At 51.7% G+C, this 21435-nt stretch overlaps 1 protein-coding gene across 1 annotated transcript; it reads right to left on the reverse strand.

Moving 5' to 3' along the window:
* Nucleotides 1-873: 873 nt before the first annotated feature.
* Nucleotides 874-20698, reverse strand: IL23R (interleukin 23 receptor). The gene is made up of 15 exons (XM_082312455.1): nt 20586-20698; nt 18110-18204; nt 17030-17323; nt 16758-16881; nt 15630-15826; nt 15300-15445; nt 14282-14441; nt 13225-13307; nt 12727-12943; nt 11642-11839; nt 10801-10884; nt 4376-4426; nt 3440-3536; nt 2124-2214; nt 874-1674 (listed from the first exon to the last, which is right to left on the reverse strand). Exons 2-15 carry the CDS (start codon nt 18165-18167, stop codon nt 1054-1056), a joined length of 2421 nt encoding a protein of 806 aa, XP_082168581.1. The 5' UTR covers nt 18168-18204; nt 20586-20698; the 3' UTR covers nt 874-1053.
* Nucleotides 20699-21435: the final 737 nt, after the last annotated feature.

Genomic DNA, 21435 nt, shown 5'->3' on the forward strand with positions numbered 1-21435 from the left:
TCTCCGCTGGGACATCAGAGGTAGGAGAGGAGGACCAGCCGAGGAAACCTCATGGAGAGCATTGAGTGCTCAGGCATTTTACAGAGTATCATAAACTTCTTTCATGCTTGTATTCCTTAAAAACATTTGGACTGTTTCCTTAAACAGGTGTGGGTGATCAGTGAATAGATACGTAATCCAACTTTCACATTTCCAGGGAGTTTCTGGTTGCTTTAGGAACATTTTGCAAGACCACCTCTGAAGTCCCGGACAACTTTTTCAATGATTTCACAGCCACTCAGCAGGAAGGTGATGCCTGTAGTTCATTTTCTGTATTTCAGAAGATCTGAATTCCCTGCCATGTGCCAAATAAATGCCATTTCGCTGTGCCACGTTCTGCCTCACACATCAAGGCTGAGGTGCTGACAAGCTGCTGTGAGGAGGTGATAAATCCTTCACCCAAAGTGAAGACTCTGCCCAGTGACCAATTTAGAGAGACTTTAAATCAGTCTGGCAGACGATGAAGGCTTGTTCTTACCTTATGTGCTTTTTATTATTGAATGGGGGGGAAATGAAATTGGGTTATTCTGTCATACAGAAAAGAGTTCATGTTCTTGGTGCCCATGTCTGCTGTATGATATATAAATCTTCCTCGGTGTAGTGTCTCTTCATTAGCAGTGATCCCAAGACATTTTACACAATTCAGTCAGGATGACTAAGGGACCATTTTATCCATCTTAACTGCAATCAGCTCCAGGGACGAAATGCTCCAAATATTTAACAAGAGAATGATTTTGAATAATAACTGAAGCATATTGCATCCTGCAAAAATCACCTGCTTCGTATTTCAGTTCTCTACAGGAATCCAAGTTTATGCCTTTATGCCTGTGAAAATATGAGGTAAGTTTAAAATTGTGATTTACTGGCCAGAGTATTCCAGGCAGCCACAAGTATTTGTAGTCAATTAAGAGGGTGAATTTCAGATTTGGAGTTTTGCTCCGGTTCTGCTGTTTGCAGTCGCAAAGGCTGAGGTGTGCCATGGTCATTGCTTTGGTTCTTTTATCACAATTTCTCTCAAAATAATCTTCCGATGCTTTGTGGAAAGCAGGTCTTTATATCCACCGACTCCCCATTCATGGCTCTCAGGCAGGAGACCAGCTCATCGGGGACCAGCGTTTGCTCTTGAACGTCGCTGGCCAGCGTATGTCCCCACTGGTTCTCCAGGAGGGAGCCATGTCCCCCCTGGGCTGAGCTGAATGCGTGGCTTTGCCCACTCCGGCTGTTGTTTAAGATGAGGTTGATCTTCTCCAACAGACAGACGTGGTGCCCCGCTCCCTCCCCATCCCACAGGTGGGGAACAGGGCTCGTGTAGTCTCTGAAGAAGATGTTCGTCTCCGGTTCTGGGAGGGCTGTGGGGGGCTGTGTTTGGTAAATGTTGGCAGCTACGTACCCCAGCGGGTTCCCATCAGACACCTGAGGTTTGTAGTCACTTATCTGCTCAGGGGCCATGATGCTGGCAGGTGCTGTGCTCCGTGGATGATCCCTGTCCTCAGGGACCTCTCTGCTGGGCTTCCTTCTGGTGGCCACGTTCTTGTACTCCTCATGCGCTGGCACTTCCTCGATTTCCATAACTGTGGGGTCACTAGTGTCCACGAATGGCTCACAGAAACTGTTACTCATGAAATCGCTCTTTTCCTGGAAAAAAAAGATGAGTGTAGTAACAAACTGGCAAATTTTACCAATCGGAGAGATATCATTAGAGCATCCCAAGAAAGAAATGGAGCAATGACTTGTTGTCTTCATCTCGTCTTCCTTCCCACCTCTCTCATCCAATCCCCCCTGTGAAAGAGACCATAGCGGGGTGGACAAGAGAAGACAGGGAAGAAGCTGTGCATGTCTCCATGCTTCTGCACGCACTTCAAGGGCAGCTTGAGCCAACTGTGGCCACTAAATAAAGTGTACATCGAGGTGAGGTTTAAAGACCTCAGGTAAGCTGAGTCCCCATGCACCTTGCAAATGCCTGGGAAATGATTCCTGATCAGTTCCTGGTTCCTCTTCCCATCCGTGTTTCTCACAGCTCCAGAGCGAGCTTTAATCTAAGGGGAGACAATTGAAGAAAAGCTGGGAGATAATGGTGCAATTACCTGGAGTGACTTTACCACGTTGCTGTTTTCCATGTGGGGAAAGTCTTCAAACAGCCATTTTGGCAAGAGCGACACAACGGTGGCATTAATTCTTTACCAAAAAGAAAAAATAAAACCCCAAATTTAGTCCATTTTATTAGTCACTTGTTCATGCAGGATGAAATTGTCCCCTGGCAGGAGGGGAACACAAAAAGTGCATCCATCCTTCATGGATGGCTTGGAAGCCCCAGGTTTACCCCATATGGGTGGGTTCCCCCCTTTGAACTCTAGCTGTTCATCTTTCAACCTTATTCCTCTGGGTTTGATTCTAGAAGCTAAAATACTCTAGTTAAATCTGTTATGTAAAACTTGTCTGTATGGGAAAATGTTGCTAAACTGGGGGGTGGGGGGAGACCCAAGCTATGTGTATGAACCAGAGGAGCCATGTGTGTCCTGAACTGATGAAATCAAATACAAAGCAGTAATGAAAGCTGATTTTCCTACAGCCAAAGCTCCTGCAGAAATGAAAATCATTCGCAAGAGATTTTAATTTCGCTGAGCTTTGCTGATGTTCTGATGCATTGCTGTGTTCCTGGGAAAATGCACAGTCCCTGTTGTTGCTGAAATGCTCGTGTTTCACAATTACATCGAGAGCAGAAGAATTAGGCTGGGTTCAGGAACCGAAAGAGGCAGCCCCTCAACATCCTCCAGCCCCAGGTCTCCTCTCCCCTATTTCTTGGTTTGTTGGGAAGATCCAGCCAGTAGCTCTGCACCACAGAGGTCACCCATTCCCGTGGACTTGTTGGGGACAGCAGTGCCTGGACTCCTGGACACCCTTATTGCAGTTAAACAGCAAACTGGGACAAAAGGAGTGCTGGTTTGTGAGGGTGCCTAGTCAACAGCAGTCAGTGTTAAAAACCAGTATTAGGATTCTCCCTGTTGAGTTTTTGCACTGGTGCACTCTCCAGTCTCTGCCTGTCCCTCAGGGTCCAGGCGTGAGGGGCTTCAGAATCCCCTCCTCAGTCAAAACAGGGAGTAACAAGTCCTAGGATAAAACTTACCTACACAGACTATATTTTTCCTCTCTTTTTCTGCCCCTTATATCTGTGTAATAATATACTGCATGTCCCTAAGTCTGGCCTTGGCAGAGGAGTGATTTTTACTTTTTTTGTTAGTCTCTGCCTTACTGTAGAGTGCATAGATGTCTTTTCATGTAGAAATATGATTAATGGGAGAAGTCATCCTTAGTAAGAGCAGGTTTCTGTAGTTAATTTTAAAATATTCTGGAGGAAAGGCAGGAGTTGGAAATAAGGAAAAAATTGTCAAGAAAGCAATACCTTTTTCTGGCTGATTTTTTGAACATCAAAATTACAAAAACAATCAATAATATGACCACGCTGACGCCCAGTCCCAGGAAAACTCCAATGTCATCGTCTGAAAAAGGATAGAGAGGAAAAAGGTCAATCGGGTGGCCCTGCTCCAGTGCCCCATCTGCCACAACGTTTGTTGTTATAAAGGGCAGATCTTTGACAAAGCAGCCTTCAGCATCTCACTTGCCCTTTTGCTCCTCAATTAACAAAGCAAAGCCATAACAAAAGCAAAACCAAAACTGCTGTCCTGTCCGCACTGTCCTGTGACCAGAGCATCACGGACGCTGCGGCCCCAATCACCATGGTTGGGAGGGTTCGGCCAAGTAATTGGAAGAAGTACAATCACTGTGTTTAACCATTTCCTATGCAGCCTTACCTTCCAGAAATGCTGAAGTGAATTCTTCAGCTTACGTTGGTTTTGCTTTTGGTTTAAGTACTGCAACAGATCACAACATAACCTTTACCAGAAGATGTGCAAACCAGAAGCATAACCAAAGTTAGAAAAATGGATGGGAAACATTTAAATGAGTCTTCGGTTCAAATGGCAAGGTCAAAACAGTCTATCACTCTTATGCTATATGTTAACATTATCATATTTCCCTTGTTTTCTTAACTCCTACTTGTTGTAATGTACATTATATTATAAGTCTCATAAGAAAGCAAAACTTAAAGCATGCATTATGCAGGTGCTATCAAGCCGTGAGAGCACTGCAGCCTTTCCTGCCATGGAGCCCATGTCCCCGTCAAGTGAAAAGTTGCTTTTCTGGCCCTGACCTCTCCAAAGTGTAAAGAGAACTTTTGCTTCCCCATCACCAGATGCTGCAAGCGCTGCTCGGGCTAAAACTTCCACTCCTGGTCAAGGAAAAAGTCTAGTTTACCAAGTCTGAGCTACTATCTTCTTACCATGGGAGATCTCGCTGTAGATGCTGCCGAGGATCTGGTCCTCTGAAGAGACTTAAACAGAGAGAGATAAAAAATGTCCGTAACTTTATTTGGAGGACAGCAGGTGACATACAAGCTATGGCTTATTTTTATTTTGTTAAAATTATTTAGAAAAATAAATAATGGTATAATGAGAAAAATTAAGCCCCCTAAAGTAATTAGTAACTCCAGCTCTGGCTGGACTCGACACAATCTCCTATTTCTCAGAGATCCAGTTAAACGAGATGTTGATGAACACATAAGACCAATTACCAAACATCTTTCATGCATATTGCTCCCCTCAGCACCTGAAACAAGAATTTAGTCTTCCTGAGGAATTGTACATCATTTTCCATGAGCACTGACAGATTATTTCCCAAAGTGTCTGAACCCCATGGGACTGAATTTTCTGATGGTATCTGTTTGTGTGATGGGCTGTGCGGTGAGGGAAGATCTGCAGCTAAAGAGCCTGCCATGGCAAGTGTATTTTTGCTAAAATAATCAGCAAGCTTTCTTCCCGGCCAAATTTAGCAATTCCCTTGGGATCTCTTCTCCTTAACAAATATATGGTGCTGTTGCTGCTACAGAAAAGGGGTGACGGTCCAGGCCAAGGGTGATCCCACTGCTGGGCTGGGTGTTGGACTGAATCTGTAGCCTGGACCAGAACCACAGCTCTGCGGTCGGGACAAGCCACCCACCGCCCTCTCCCTGGGGTCATCTCCCTGCATGGGGACTGGGGCAATCATCCCAGGCCAGGTGTGAATGGTACAGCCAGCCTGAGGGGGAAGGAACCACTGTGCCCTGCAGCCAGACCTCAGCTGGAGTGATCTGCTGGGGCTGGGGCTACTCCGCAAGAAAAAGGGGCTCTGCTGGGATGTGCATGGCATGCATGCTTGCCCTCAGGAGAATGTGCCCTACTGGAGGGGCATCCCAGGCAGAGCATGCAGGGGAAAGGCATGCTGAGGCAAGGACAAGGAAGGTAATCTGTCCCCTTTCACCGCAAGCAGGACGAGAGTTGTCATCTTGGACTGCAGTAGTTAGAGCATGGGTCATGAAAGAGGACACCTGCTCTAGCAGCAAGGCTGAGGAGCACCGGGGTAGGTTGCCTTTTCCTGGAAATGCAAGAGCAGTTTCAGCAAACATCTGTCAGGAATGGAAGCAATACAGCTGATCTTCCCTTCGGATCAGGTAATCATCCTTTCCAGCTCTGCTCCCCCTATGATTTTGCTATGTCTTTCAATGGTGGTGAGCATTGCTGATGATGTGGTTGTGGGTCTGTGTTGTGTTTGAAGGAAGTGAAATGCCCAAAGCAGCTGGCAAAAAAAGAGCCCCTTTTGCAGAGTCATCCATGCAAGCACAACTCACACTGGCAGCAGGATTCTCCTGAGACAGCAAATTGCCAATACTGGGAAATTTGGGAAGGGCAGACTCGCAAGTGCATCTTTAGACGTACAAGGATCCAGGTGCTTTATGAAAACCCTCATTTGCACATCTGGAAACTCCTCTGTGCCCTTCAGTTGGCTGAGTGCTTTAGGAAAAATCCTGCTGCTCCCCACGTTTGCCTCTCTGTCCCCAAAAGCCGGCTGTCCCAGCAGAGCAGGGACGAGAAGCCACCTCCTCCGCAGAGTGGTGCCATCACCTGGCTCAAGCCAAACATCCGCTCAGGGCAGCAGAGGGCTGAATGCATTTAAGCAGAGGATCAGCATTAATACGAATAGCAGCTAGCATCCTCACCTACAATCACAGAGGTTCAGCTGGCCAAGACAATTAAGGATATCCAACATAATATATCCTAAATATAATAATATCCTAAACAACATGGGCCGCCTGATTTCAACCAGTGATTTCTGCAACAGAGTTAGTAACCCATCAATTGAGACTGATTCAGACGAAAATGAGTGAAAACCTTTTGGAATTCACAGCCTTTAAAGAATGAAATGGCAGCGGTCAAAGGACGGAGCTTATCCAAGCCTGGTGGAGCAAGCCCCATTCCATTTCTCTTTGATACTTGCTTTGCAAGGACCAACACAAACCCAAGGCCAAATGCAATTTCTTCCTCTCCAAAGGGCCAAAAAAATCGCAGAAAAGGCCCTGTCTCTGATTTTGTGCATTTGAAGTATATACATCATCTAGCAGAGCTCCTGGAGTTCAAGTATTTCAATTCCCTAAGCAGAGTGTGTTTGCACTACAAGCCCACTCAGCTGGAGCACGCTGCAGACGCTGCAAAGTGTCTCTCGAATATATGGGATTGTGGAAGGAAAGTGATGGAGTACAGTATTCTGCAGCCTGGGAATTCAGCCATTTTGGGGGGCCAGTGTCACTGGCACATTGAACTTGTATAAATTCAAAAAAGTTAATATGATTACAGTAACGCCTTACTGACGATGGACGGGCTCCATCTGAATAAGGAAGATGAAGAATGAGGTTCAACCTGTGGGTTCAAGATGGAGGGCTTTACTGTGGGTGTCAGCTGTGGGTTGTGCTGGTGCTTTGGAAGCAAACCTTGTCACAGACACAATCTTCACTGCTGCCTCGTGTTGGTACTTCCCCACATGAACCCCCAATCTTTGTTAAAAGAGTCTATGCAACCTCTAAGGATGAAGTCTCTATTTTTAAGCACTTAACATGTTTCTAAGCCGTTTGCTAGTGCAAAGGTTAGAGCATCCTCCTTGTGACACCCAGCTCTTCCCCCTTCTGCACAGATGGAGACCTGCTGTCGAGGTTTAAGCCCACTTGAGGATCAGGACCCTGGAAATTCATGTCACCAGAGCTGGAGGTGCCCAAACCTCAACCTGCCCAGAGCCAAAGGCTATCAGCATGTCCGTGAGGATAACACCTAACAGCCAGGGTTAACAGCCGTAAACAGCCTGGGATGAACAAGTTTGCTTCCATTTCTTGGGACAAAATTGAATAACTGTCCTTCTCAAAGCCACAAGGGGTGCCAACCAGAAACACAGAGCCGGTTTGTCATAGGGAAAGTATCTGAGCAGCTTCAAATAACCCATCTAAAATTGCATCACAGCATGGGACGGTGAACTGATGACGTCCTCAGGTGTTACCGTTGCCTGCAGCCAGCTCTGTCAGGGCACCGAGGGCACTAACAGGTCTTAATGGCCCTAACCAGCCTCACCTGGGACCTCCACCCACACCCCTGCCTGGGGGATATTTAAGATGAGCCCTGGGTCCTCAGCCTTTAATGGGGCTATACTGGAGGAGCCCTGGAGGTCTAAACTCTGACCCATGGGCTGACTTCATGACTTGACCTCAGCCTTCCCTTGTCTTCACGGACCTGCCCAGCCACCACTGGACACTGTGTACAGAATCCCTAAATGAAGAGGTTTTTGTCGGCACTGTGGTGTCCATGGAGCAGATATGGTGGTGCTAGGAGGTGTCCTCAGTGCCTAGATGTTGAGCATGGATTCACCTGGATGAGGACAAGCAGCAGGATGGAACGACTCAGGGAGCTCAGTATGCCCAGCTCTTGAGGACAACCAAAGCCAATGCACAGTGCTGGAGATGATGACAGTCCTTTCTCTTACTTTCCTTTGTAAATTGGCCCATCCTCTACCTACAACAGTTTCCAGAACTGAAGCCTGCCTGCTTCCCACCCTAGGTAAGAAAGGGCAGGCTGCAGCTTGGCCAGTTGGTCTCTGTAAAAGTTGTTTTCTGTGTTTCTATAGATAACCCTACCAGAGGGGATGCAATACTGGACCTGGTCATCACCAATGCAAGTGAGCTCATCAGTGATGTCAGGATTGGAGGCAGCCTCAACTGCAGTGATCACACACTGGTGGAGCTCACAGTCTTGAGAGATAAAGGTCAGGTGAAGAGTATAGTCAGGACCCTGAATTTTGGGAAAGTAAACTTCCAGCTCTTCAAGGAGTTAATAAACAGGACCCCCTGGGAAATGGCCCTCAGGGACAAGGGAGCAGAACAGAGCTGGCAGATCTTTAAGGATGCTTTCCATAGAGCACAAAAGCTCTTGATCCCCAGGTGCAAGAAATCAGGCAAGGAAGGTAAGATGCTGGCATGGCTGAGTCATGACCTGTTGGTCAAACTAAAGGGCAAGAAGAGAATGCACAGACAGCAGAAGCAGGGACTGGTATCTTGGGAAGAGCACAGGGACGCTGCCTGGTTGTGTAAGGATGGGATTAGGAAGGCCAAGGCTTGGCTGGAGCTGAACCTGGCGAGGGATGCAAAGAATAATAAGAAGGGCTTCTACAGGTACATCAACTAGAAAAAGAAAGTTAAAGAAAGCATGCCCCTTCTGATGAGCAAAACTGGCAAGCTGGTATCAACAGATGAGGAGAAGGCTGAGGTACCCAAAAACTTTTTTGCCTCAGTCTTCACTGGTAACCTCTCTTCTCACACCTCCTGAGTCAATGGACCATTTGACGGGGATCGGGGGGTAAAGTTCCTCCCACTGTAAGGAAAGATCAGGTTCATGATCACCTGAGGAACCTGAACATACATAAGTCTATGGGTCCTGATGAGATGCATCCCAGAGTCCTGAGGGAATTGGCTGATGTAGTTGCCAAGCCACTCACCATGATATTTGAGAAGTCATGGCAGTCAGGTGAAGTCCCTGGGGACTGGAAAAAGGGAAACATTGCACCCACTTTTAAAAACGATAAAAAGGAGGACCCTGGGAACTATTGACCTGTCAGCCTCACCTCTGTGCCTGGGAAGATCATGGAACAGATCCTCCTAGGAGCTATGCTAAGGCCCATGGAGGACAGGGAGGCGATTTGAGACAGCCAGCACGGCTTCACCAAGGGCAAGTCCTGCCAGACCAACCTAGTGGCCTTCTATGATGGAGTGACTGCATCAGTGGACAAGGCAAGAGCTATGGATGTCATGTATCTGGACTTCTGTAAGGCCTTTGACATGGTCCCCCACAACATCCTTCTCTCTAAATTGAAAGGATATGGATTTGATGGGTGGACTGTTTGGTGGATAGCAAACTGGCTGGATGGTCGCATCCAGAGGGTAGTGGTCAATGGCCCAATGCCCAGATGGAGATCAGTGATGAGTGGTGTCCCTCAGGAGTCCGTACTGGGGCCAGTGCTGTTTAATATCTTCATCAATGACATAGTGGGATCGAGTGCACCCTCAGCCAGTTTGCAGATGACACCAAGCTAAGCGGTGCAGTTGACATGCCTGAGGGACGGGATGCCATCCAGAGGGACCTGGACAAACTTGAGCAGTGGGCCTGTGTGAACCTCATGAGGTTCAACAAGGCCAGGTGGAAGGTCCTGCACCTGGGTCAGGGCAATCCCCAGTATCATACAGGCTGGGGGATAAAGGGATTGAGAGTAACCCTGAGGAGAACAACTTGGGGGTAGATAGATGAAAAGCTGAACATGAGCCGGCAATGTGCTCTCGCATCCCAGAAAGCCAACCATATCCCAGGCTGCACCAAAAGAAGCATGGCCAGCAGGTTGAGGGAGGTGATTCTGCCCCTCTACTCTGCTCTGGTGAGACCCCACCTGGAGTACCATGTCTGGCTCTGGGGTCCTCAGTACAAGAAGGACATGGACCTGTTGGAGCGGGTCCAGAGGAGGGGCACAAAAATGATCAGAGGGATGGAGCACCTCTGCTATGAGGAAAGGCTGAAAGAGCTGGCATTGTTCAGCCTGGAGAAGAGAAGGCTGCAGGGAGACCTTATTGCGGCCTTTCAATACTTAAAGGGGGCCTACAGGAAAGATGGGGATAGTTTTTTAGCAAGGCCTGCTGTGACAGGACAAGGGGTAATGATTTTAAACTAAAGGAGAGTAGATTCAGACTAAACACAACGAAAAAATTTTTCGTGATGAGGGTCGTGAAACGCTGGAGCGGGTTGCCCAGAGAGGTGGTAGATGCCCCATCCTTGGAAACATTCAAGGACAGGCTGGATGGGGCTCTGAGCAACCTGATGTAGTTGTAGATGTCCCTGCCAATTGCAGGGGGGATGGACTAGATGACCTTTAAAGGTCCCTTCCATCCCAAAGCATTCTATGATTCTAGGATTCTATGTTTTGGTTTATCTGTAATATTTTATTGTCAAATGTGCAAAGCAGCGACTTCATCTTTTCTATCACAAAAAGGGAGAATGACTCCATTGGTGTATGTTGTCAAGTAAGATGTGGTTCTCATGTGCATTAGATCTATGCACAGGAGGAAAGATCAGCTAGAGAAGGTTGTCATATAGATGCGTTGATAAAAATCCCTATCTTCATGTCCTGCAGCCAAGTTTCTATCTAGAGCCCTGCTTTCCTCTGGTCAATGGCAGGGTTTTACATCTTGTTTCTAAAACTAAGTAATTCTACAAAACTGACAGATTGTGGGAACATCAAGAATGAAACAGCAAACTGAGCTCTGCAGCTCCATTGCAGCAAGCAGCAACTTCTCCATCCAATTGGGCTTACCTTGGCTGGAGCTTGGTTTGCTGACCCCGTCAGGGTAGACTGCGTATACCGACACGTTGATGAGACCTCCTGCTGCTGCCTCTTCTGGAAAGAAGTAAGATTTGCTTTTAAAATGTATTTGTAAGCTGCTGTGAAAGCTCCAGGCTTGCTCAAGGGCTTGTTACTGAGTGGTGAAAGTAGATGGAGGTGTGGGGGGGTGCCCAGCTCTGAGCCCGCTGCACACCTCCCTTTCCCCCGCAGGGAAAGCCACTGCGCCGAGCTGTTCTCAAAAACACACGTGGAGGAGCAAAAGCCTGGTCAAGTAACTGGCTAAGAGGTACCCAAACCCCAATAAATACCAGAATTAATGTGGGAAGCAGGAGTGGGACAGGTCCTGAGATGTTCATGCTGCTGGGCTAAAGCTGCATTGGTAAGGACCCACAGGCTTGTCTCTGGGAATGGCGGGGAGGAGAGGTGCTAAAGCAACAGTCTTGGTGCATCAAGTGTTGTGCCTTCTCTCTCTGCATCCTTTAAATACACATGTGCATCTCCTGCACTTGGGCAGGCCTCCATGGATCTAGCATGGCTTCCCTGCCTGCCAGCTCACGCGTCACTTCATTCTCTTTCCCTGTCCCTTCTTTCCCTGTGACTTTCACCTGGGGGACCAAATCCCACTGACTGCCCTCATGTTGCCTATTGCTTCATTCCTCCTTGCTCCCTAGGGGCTCTTCCTGGTCCCACTCTGCAAAAACAAGTGGGTAGGGCTTGATTTTAAATGAAACTTTGCCTTTAAAATATATTTGGCTTTATAACATCCTGATGAACTGCACCAAATAGCGAAAGGACCCCTGGAATATCTTACCTTGGATGTACGTGCGCGTTTCCTGGTATGGAACTTTCTTCCAAAAATACTGCTCCTCCTGGCTATACTGGGTGGTGGAAACCCACTCCACTATGAACCAGACTGGGGACCTCCCGCTGCGGTGGGGGGGCTGCCAGGCCACCAAGACCCTGCTCCGGTTCTCAGGCCTGACCTCCGTGGCTGCTGGCGCTGGGAACTCTGTGGAGAGAGATGGCAAGGGGGCTATCACCCAAACCTCATCTCCGAAGAGCAGGAAACTTGGAAGGGTCAGCTAAGCCCAGGCAAAATGTGGCTTTCCTGAAAGTGTTTAAGGGCTGAAGAGGCAACAAGAGATTCTAGAATGTAGTGGGTTTATATGTATATAAAATAAATGTATCTATATTTATATACATATAAAAATGTATTTATACATCTCTGCTCACACACCTGTCACAAAAGCACATCTTCAGCTTTGTCATGTCTCATCTGAAATGTTTTACCTGTCATTTCTTACAAGAAAGGCACATGATTCTGATAAGTATGAGAGGTTAGAGAATTTTTTCCACCTTATTTCTCTTTAGTTTCTTTTTAGTCATATATTTGTCCTCAATTTGAATGGGACTTTCCCCTCCCATTGCTCATTAAAAGAGACATTTTTCAAAAATAGGAAAGTGTGGTTGTGGGGAAAACCACAACCTGTGGCACGGGGAACCTAAGGTCGTCCAAAAGGATTTTTTTTTTTTCCCTCCCTTTCTGTTCACCCTGGGTCACAGCTGGGGCTGTCTCCCTCGCAGAGGCAGCAGGAGCTATTTTTGGGAGCATGAGCAGAGAAGCATCCCTGTGCTGAGTCAACACAGGCAGGACAAACTTATTTTTAAACTTGTTGCTGCAGCCTTCAAAGTCCAAAGGCTGCAATATGCGGCCGCAGAGCATCTCCATCTCAGGGGATGCTGGCCTTGTCTGGAGGACGTTGTGTTCCCTTGGCGGAGCGGGCAGAGCTCCACTGGGACTTTTCCCTTGCTTTAGCACAAGCTAGCATTTTTCCCCTGCAATCCTGATAAAATCCAATCTCTGTTAAGCTGCAGTTGGGGTGTGTGAGATCCTACCTTCCCAGCTGCCGATGTCCTGGCCGAGGGTGATGCTGGCAGGGCTGGAAGCCCCCTTGGAGTTGTGAGCGGTGACGTGGAGGGTGCGGGCTCCTGGGGGTACCAGGACACTGCATGCTGTGTTGGAGGTGTTGCAGAGCAGGAGCACTCCCCTGGGGCTCTCGGCGGCCACGATGTAGCCCAGGATCCTCCCGCGGGCATCCTGGGGTGGCAGGGGCTGTGAATGGCAAGACAGACAGACAGCCCCGTGGGGGATCAACACTGAGCAGCCACAGTACAGGACAGATGTCCCCTTGGCTAGGTGACACACGGATAGATTTTTCAAGGATGGAGAGATTTTGTCCTAAGGACATATTGAGGTCTCATCTTCCCCCCAACTCTTTGGTCAAAGGGCTCTTCAGGAAGGGCATTGCCTTCAACCGCCTCTTGGCAGGTGCTCTCCTCGAGGAGGAGCAGAGCGTGCGAAAATTTCACAGCCGCTGCCAAAAAAGACCTTACCTTGATCAAGACCGTCACCTCGTGGCTGCCGTTCGGGAATGCCGGGCCCAGGCGCCGCCAGACGTCGGGTGCCGCGGCAGGGGCTGTGGGAGGAAGCGTGGGACGACGGTGTGAGCCCCCAGAGGGGAACCAGCCGGGGCTCCCACCCACGCACAGCCTTTGCAGAAAGCCCTGCTTGGCCAGTGGCTCCACGCGGGGCAGCGGGCTGGTCCCCACGCAGCCGGTGGCAGGCTCGCTGCTGCATGGCTCTGCCGCCACGGAGAGGAAATGGCCCAGACTGCAAACAGCAGCAAGCACTGCTTTTTAGGGCAAGCACATCCTCGGCTTCCCTGCCGTGACCAGGACGTAAGCGCAGGCATTGCTCCTTGGGTGTCTCAGCCTGCTGCTGGCCGAGATAACTGAGCCGGCTGTGCCTAAGTTCATCCTGCTGTTAGTAACCGAGATGCAAAGGGGGAAAGCTGACCTGAGACAACAGGTATTTGTGGCTGGTGGGACACCTCGGCTGATGCGGCTTTTCCACCAAGGGCAAGAGGCGCTCCCTGCTGCCGGGGAGTAAGCAAGCCAGCTACCAAAGATGCATAAGCACATCCCATCCATCTTTCTGTTTGGAAAACCATGTGCCTGCAAAGCCCCCTGGTTTCTCTCTGGCTCTCACCGTGCTGCAGCAGCCTTAGGAGTCTGCCAAAATTGCCATCACCTGCAACGTGCCACAGGGCTGGGAGTGCTCAGAGGGCATGAGAGGAGCTGCCAGCTCATGACAGTGCTCAGCCCTCGGCTGCATCTTGGGGACGGCAGCGGTGCCTCCCGGGCCACAACATTGTGCCTGATGTCTGCCAACAGTGGTCTCTGGCAGCGCAGGGATGTGCAGGCTCCCATGCCGTGTGCATGCCATGTGCACACCACACACATGCCATGTGCACACCATGCACGTGCATGTTGGTGGCTAACTTGAGCTGCCCAGCAGCTGGAGCTTGGGCCAGGTCCCTGCAGAGCATCTCAAGGAGTCAATGGGCTACTTGGGAAAATGCAGCAAGAGCAGTGCTGATGTTGAGCTTACCTGCCTCGGGGGTGGTGTAGAAAAAGGGGGTGCTCCAGGCACTCCAGGGGCTGTTGGCAGGGCTGAGCCGGCACCTGACCTGAAACACGTACTGGGTGTTACTCTGAAGGTTGTGCCGTGAGCAGGTCCTGTGCTGTGCCGCACCATCCCACGCCTCCACCTGCAAGGGAAGCAGGGTGCTAGTGGGGAGCAGGAGTCAGCTGGCCCCCCACTGCCACTGGTCCCTCATGCAGAGCAGGAGCACACAGTGGTTGCTGCCTTCCTTGTCTGCATGGATGGGGACGGTCACGGTCCTCCCTGCCCCGGGGGACTGCCTGCCAAGGGGGTCCCCATCGCCCCTCCCGTGGTGCTCCAGCATGTGTTTTTGAGACTGATGCTGCTGCGAGACGCGGTGCACGCACAGTCCCCTCTGCTAACACACCGGGCAAGTTGGGAAGGTGCAGTGAGAGCCCCCTGCCCGCCACCGCACTGGGCTTCTGGCATCATGGGGGCTCCGGAGGGCACTGGGATCCAGCCTCAGCCCCTACCAGCACCTGGGGAGCTTTCCAAAAGGGAGCCGGGTGGAGCTGCCCCAGGGGTAGTTGTGTCTGCGAGTGTGTGGGGCGACCGATGAAGCGTGCGTGTACTGAGCATCGCTACAGGCTGGTTTGCCTTGTCCTCACAGAGCTAGATAACGTTTGAAAATACTTTGAATTTTGCTCTCTTGCTTAAAAAGCAGAGATAGCCCTGCCCGAAGGTCTGTCTGCCCTCTCAGAGGGCATCAGCTGTCCTGCCCCACCAAAAGTGGGGGTCTGCCCATAGCTGGGACTGTGTGCCCCCCACCAGCACTGAAGCAAAGGGGTGGGTTTTGAATGACCCCAAATGCTCCCATTGCCCGTGGGTGCTTACGGGTCTCCAGCAGGCCCAGGACTGGCACGTCTCCTAACGGGGGGCAGCTTGTAGGGGGGCAGCTCGCACAGGGCCCCCCTCCCGCAGGTCTGCATGGGGGGAGGTTTTAGGGGGTCCTGGGCCGTCTCACATGCCATGCCAGGGCGCCTGTGGCTTTGTGTCGCTCCTCACAGTGCACATTCTCCAGCAGCGTCTGCCTCTTCCAGTGGATGGTGGTGCTGGGAGGCAACGTCTCCGTTGTCTCGGCACTGGCGACCAGGGGCAGAGCAGGTACCACTGCGGGGAGAGCCGGGAAAGCGTGGGTTGGGGGCTGGCATGCCACAGGGGGCTGCCCTCATGCACATGAGCCACACCGCTTGTGCATGTCTCTAAAGCAACATCTCAGGGTAGTGCATATGGCATTGCACAGCCCCAGCGTGCAGTGCAGCTCATGGATGGATGGACGGATGGAGAGACATACCGAGCTCCTGCAGGTCGAGGCACCGTGGGGTGGAGCGAGCATTGCCCAGTGCATTGCTGGCCTGCACCCATGCCGAGTAGCGGCTCCTGCTGCGCAGTGCACTCAGCAGCACTGGCGAGCCTGCGGGGAAGACCTCCTCCTCCTCAGCATCCTCCTCCTCAGCATCCTCAGCATCGTCCGCCGCTGCCGTGCCCACACTGGGAAGCAGAAAGCAGCCCTAGTCAGAGCCCGTCCTGGCATCACGCACCTGCTGGAAAGGTGGCCCCAGCTCTCAAGGGGTCATGGCTTGCGACTGGGGCACAGTCATCTCCAAAACTGGAGTTTGTCATTCCTAAAGCAAACTAGGAAGTAGTTGCCTTTGGTTCTTGACATTTCTGCAGGGCATTTGCATTTTTGCTGTAGGAAGGGAACTTGCTCAGTTCTTTCTGGCTGCATGGTTCGAAGTTTGAACCCAAGCAAATTTAGGCAGGCGGTTAATCACTTCTCTTCACAAAGCCTATGTATGACAGGATTTGATGCGTTTCCTTTAATAATTGAGTCAGATTAACTTTGGAAACCTGCCAGTCTTGTGTCATGGGGGCTTCGGTGTCAGACGTGTCAGAAAGCATCCCGGGCCAGCTAGGAAGGGCTGTGGCACGCTGCACAGCAGCCAGCACGCCTGCTTCAGGTTCAAGCTTTTGTACCCTGCTAGAGTTTCAGTTTCGGGGTTTGGGCAGCATTAGGTGCACACCACCAGCCGCACCCTCTGCACGCGCTTTAGCTTAGAGAGAGTCAACGCATCTGCAAAAAATGCATGGCTGTAGTGCCTTGCAACATGATGCAATGTTTTCTGGGCCACTAGTAGCAGCACTGAGCGCATAAGGTCCATCCTGCAGAATTAAACTTGCATTTTAACACGTGGTTTGCAAGCAGGAGACTAGGAAGACGTGAGCTTTAGAAAGCGTAACTAGGGCATGGCGCCCACTCCCAGCCGCCAGCGCAGAGCAGCCCTGGTGTCGCCCGGGTTTGTGGCTGCTGCGCCCCAACCACACACCCTGCGCTGGCACTGCTGGTTACTGCGCTCCCTCCCAGCCCCGTCTGGCTCAGCGCATCGCCTGTCCCACAGCCCCCCGACCTGTGGGGCCTTACCTGCGCAGGTGAAGGGCATAGTGGGTGGGCAGGTGGGTTGGCTGCCCCGCATCCCATGTGCATGCCAGGTACCCCGAATGCTCACGGATGGTGCAGGTCAGGTTGCTGGGGGGGTCCGGAGGGTCTGCAGAGGCAAAGTTGGGCAGAGGGCATGGGCACCCCGCCCAGCAATGCAAAGCCCAGGCTGCTGCAACCCGCCCCCCCTCCGACCTCCTCGGTGCTGCTGGCTTAACAAAAATCACTGAAACCCCATAGCCACAGGGGCTACTCACAGCCGGCCAGGACGTGGGTGCCGCACACCAGCAGGAGACTTCCGCTGTCAGGGCAGCGGGCGAAGCAGGCGACGGTCCCGAAGGGCATCCGGAAATCGTGCAGCTGGAGCTGGACGGTGCTGCTGTTGAGGGGGCGCAGGGGACCCTCAGTGAGGCTGTAGTTGAGGAAGATGATGAACTTGGCCCAGGGGCAGCCAAGGGTGGAGAGGCAGTTGATGGAGATGTTGGAGCCCATCTGCACCACCGGCGCGGGCTCGATCCAGACGTGCCCCGAGCACCTGATGTTTGCAACACCTGCGCCAACACCCGCCAGGTCAGGGCAGCTCTGGGTGAGTGTCCCACGGGAGGAGATGATGCCCACGGGCTGCACCGCTCCGCACGGGTGGCTGCTTTGCTTGGATGTGGGCAGCAGCATGGCAGGACCCCACGGTGGGGGGGCTGCCAGTGCCCCACGTCCCCCCTGGGATGGGGATAAACCCCCCTGCCTTCAGCAGCGACCCGGCACCCGGTGACTCAACTCCTCAGATCGGAAACAGCTAATTTCACCAATTTTAGGTTTTGCTCTCATGCTTAAATGACTGCAGGGAAATAACCCGTAGTCTTGAGAGCTCTGATCCCCCGAGATTAGGGCAGCAGCCCCAGTGCAGAGGCGTGTGCTGCCCTTCACTATCAGATGAGGGCTCTGCACCAGCCCCGGCAAACCAGGCTCACAGCCGGTATCAGGCTCGATCTGGCCTTCCTGGAAAGGGTGCAGCTGCACTCCGGCTTCGTGTGTGCAGAGGCAGGATCACACTGCTTGTCACAGCCGCTGAAACGCCTGCGTGCTTCAGCGCAGCTGGATATGGCCCCGTTCCAAGGATGCAAGCAGAGAGGAGAGGGTGCTGCAGGGTATAAGAGCCCCCTCAACACGAATGAAGTGCTCCCCACAAAATTCATAGCTGTAGCCCTATAATTTTCCTACTCCCACTCCGATTCCCTGGCAAGGCCAGGGTGTTTGCTCCACTGGTCAGCGAGGGTGATGCCGTGGTGGCTGTGCTGGCCTTGCCACGCGGTGCCGAGCCATGCCACGCTGCTGCTTACCTCCGCACAGGCAGCAGAGCAGGATTTGGAGCGCCAAAGCCTTGCTGGACCCCACCATGGCCTGGGCTGCGGCTGCTGCCCACGTGTGGCATAGTCTGGGGGGAGGAAAGGTGTGAGTTGTCCCACCAGCCTCACCAGTGCCCAATGCGTCCGGGTGTGCCCTCGCCACGGGATGCTCAGGGACTGCCCCAGAGGTGGCAATAGGGATGCATGGTGAGGGTTTTGTTGGGGATTTGGGGTCAGGTCGGGTCATGCCAGCAGTGGGAGCACAGGGGGACAAGCCCGCAGGCACACAGGACTCCACATTTCAAGTAACAGCCACCCCATTGGCAGAGCCCAATGTCCAGCCCTGGTGAGCAGCCCCAAGGCCGCTTTCCCTGAGCTTCCACCTCTGATGACATTTCTCTTAGTTTTCATATCTGTGAAATTTCTCCAACCTTTTCCTTATACGGACACGTATGTTCATGCAGTTTTTGGTAACCCACAGGCTGGACAGCCTCACCTCCACCCCTGGGCAGGTGATGGAGCAAACCGTCCTGGAAACCAGCTCCCAGCACACGCAGGAGGACTGAGAGGCAATGGGAGCAGGCAGCGTGGATTTACAAAAGGAAAATCATGCCTGAGCAGCCTGAAAGCCTTCCTCAAAGAGGACTGGCATGGTGGGTGAAGGGAGCACAAGGAATGCTGCTTGTCTTCATCCTGCCTCTCTGCTCAGTCCTAGGGAGGCACATCTGGAGCACTGGGTCCAGGGCTGGGCTCCCCAGGACAGGAGAGCCATGGATGGACTGGAGTGAGTCCAAGCAAAGGCTGCAAAGATGCCTGAGGGTCTGGAGCACCTGAGATGTGAGGAAGGGCTGGGAGAGCTGGGGCTGTTCAGCCTGGAGAGAATAGGGCTCAGGGGGTCTGATGGGAGGGCAGAGATGAGGGAGCCAGACTCCTCTCAGCACTGCCCAGGGACAGGATGGGAGGCAATGGGCTCACATTGAAAATCAGGAAATTTCAATCAAATGTAAGAAAAAGCACTTTAAGGGTGACCACTCACGGGGCTGGCTGCCCTGAGGGGTTTCCCTGCAGTCTCCATCCCTGGAGATGCTCAGACCCGACCAGACATAATTTCAAGGGACAGAAACTTCCCGTTTCTGTAATGTCTTTCTCACCCCCTTGCTGTGGTGGGTCCTGCCCGAGCTAAGCAATGGCTCTTCCTGGCAGCACTCTCCCAAGACAGTCCCAAAATCCTAGGCAAAGGCTTCCCTCTCTATCTAAGGAGCCACGCTTGTGTCCGTATCCCACAGTCTTGCCTGAATTTAGCCCTGCTCACTTCGCCTTCCTCCCCAGTCTCTGAATTCATGCCACCTAGGCCAACCCCCCTCCAGAGGGGAAGCCCAGCCTCGCCAGCCCCACGGGGCTCATGGCACGGGGTACAAGTACACGGTATGGGGTACAGGGTAGAGGGCTGGGACAGCTTTGCAGCAGCCAGGGCACAGACCAGCGGGGTGCAAGGAAATGCAGCTCCTGGAGGGGGGGGATCGCTCTTTCCCAAGACAAACATCCACCTGGGAGCAGCTTGCACTGCACACCTGGGTCCCCCCGAAGGCTGGGGCGATGCTGCGGTGGGTGCGGGACAGGGTGCTGGGCAGACCGTTACCATAGCCTTATACCCCGTTCACGTGCACGGTGCTGAAAACTGAGCAAAGCCCCACACCTCCATAGTTTTCTTTTTAAGCCAGCAATAATTAAAGTGACCCTATACAAAATCAGATGTTAGAAATGGCACGTTTTCCCTTGAGGGACACACTGAACCAGAGTCCACTGTAAAAGCTTCAAAATGACGTTGTTCAATGCAAACCAAGCTACTAGCTACAGCTAATGCTTTTGTATTTCTCCTGCTGTGTGAGCTGACCTCGTTTAAGGGCTCTTCAAGTATTCATGAGTGAGTCAAATTTCAAGTGCCTTCCTATTACCTGACCCACTAAGAGAACTTGAAGGCCTCCCAATTGCCTGTAAACCTTCTGCAAGTTAGAACAAATGGGAAAAATAAAACAAACTCGTGGTCTATGAAAAGAGCTGAAAATACAATAAATCTGCCCAGCTGCGAGCTCTAAGACAAGATCGCAGGCTCTGCCTCCTCTGGGGATCACTCACATTCGCATTTCTATTCCAATTTACAGGCATTTGCAAACTCCAAAGCCAGAAGGAATGAGACCATTCCCCTTGTCAAGAGATACTGGTCTTTGATCTCGTCTCTATTAAAAAGGCTCCTTGTACTTTAGTGCTAAAGAAATGCAAAGCAAATGAAGAAGAAGGAAAAAGCCGCCCCAGTTGTGCAAGCCCAAACAATGCGAAATCTTTACTGGCAACATGTGTCAGAAGCAGCTAATGCACACAAGCAGCAGCTGAGAAACACGAGCTGGGATTTTTTGGCTTTAAATCTGGGTGGTAGCAGGCTGGAAGCTGGGTAGATCCAGGGGGTCCTTACCTTGCCAGTCCTCAGGACATGTGCTCCCGGGCCCCTCTCCCCGCTGCTGCGGCCGGGGCTGCCGAGTGTGGCGAGAAGCATCAGCAACTGTCAGCAAGCCTGACCTAGATAGCTGCGTCGAGAAAAACTGAGAGTTTCCAGTCTGAGTCAGTCCATGGGAAAACCCAGCATCCCTTAAAGGAACAGCCCCGGGGGGTTTGTCTTTTTAGTCTTTAGCTTGTTACAGAATTTGGAGTCACCCTGGCAAATTTAAGTCCATCCCAAAGAGATTTTTATGTTCGCATGGCTTCGTGTGAGGAGACAGGAACCCAGCGGAGGGGTTCTGGGGAGCTGGGCCGAGCTCCGTTGGCAAAAGAACATTTTTCTACTAACCCCAGAAGCCTACAATGAAAAACTCCTTAAGGACTGAGGTTGTTTTCACCGGCACTGAGTGTCACCCCCTCTGCTTGTGCCGGTCCCCAGCTCATCCAGGGATGCTACGAGCTGCGGACCCCCAGGACAGAGCGCAGAAGGGGCTGAGGCTCCGCAACTCCACCGGCTCCCGCCGCAGCTCCCAAACACCCCCGCTGCAGAGCCCGTGGCTTCCTTTTTCATGTCGGTTGAAGAGTTAACCTCAATAACAGTGTTAACCTCATTAGACGCTGCAACCACAGGAAATACCGCACTGCTCACCCGCCTCTGCCCTCCCAAGAAAACGTTAGGGAACATAATTTCCAACTCCCCCGGAGCAAGGCAGACCCTTCCTCTGCCAGAAAGCCCCTGCTGGTCTGGGTTTTGACTGATCTATGGGGGTTTTTTGTGACAGTGAAGGGTGGGTGAAAGCAAAGGCATCAGCCTGGTGGGGAAACCT

Source organism: Platalea leucorodia (genome assembly GCF_965183815.1).
Source record: "Platalea leucorodia genome assembly, chromosome: 5".
NCBI classification, from domain to species: Eukaryota; Metazoa; Chordata; class Aves; order Pelecaniformes; family Threskiornithidae; genus Platalea; species Platalea leucorodia.

Coding starts and splice junctions, on each gene's coding strand:
- IL23R (XM_082312455.1), bottom strand. CDS start 18,167: ATGGTGGGGTCCAGCAAGGCTTTGGCGCTCCAAATCCTGCTCTGCTGC. Junction 13,308..14,281: donor CTACACCACCCCCGAGGCAG/GTAAGCTCAACA, acceptor TTCCTCCCACAG/CCCCTGCCGCGGCACCCGAC. Junction 10,885..11,641: donor AACGCGCACGTACATCCAAG/GTAAGATATTCC, acceptor ACTTCTTTCCAG/AAGAGGCAGCAGCAGGAGGT.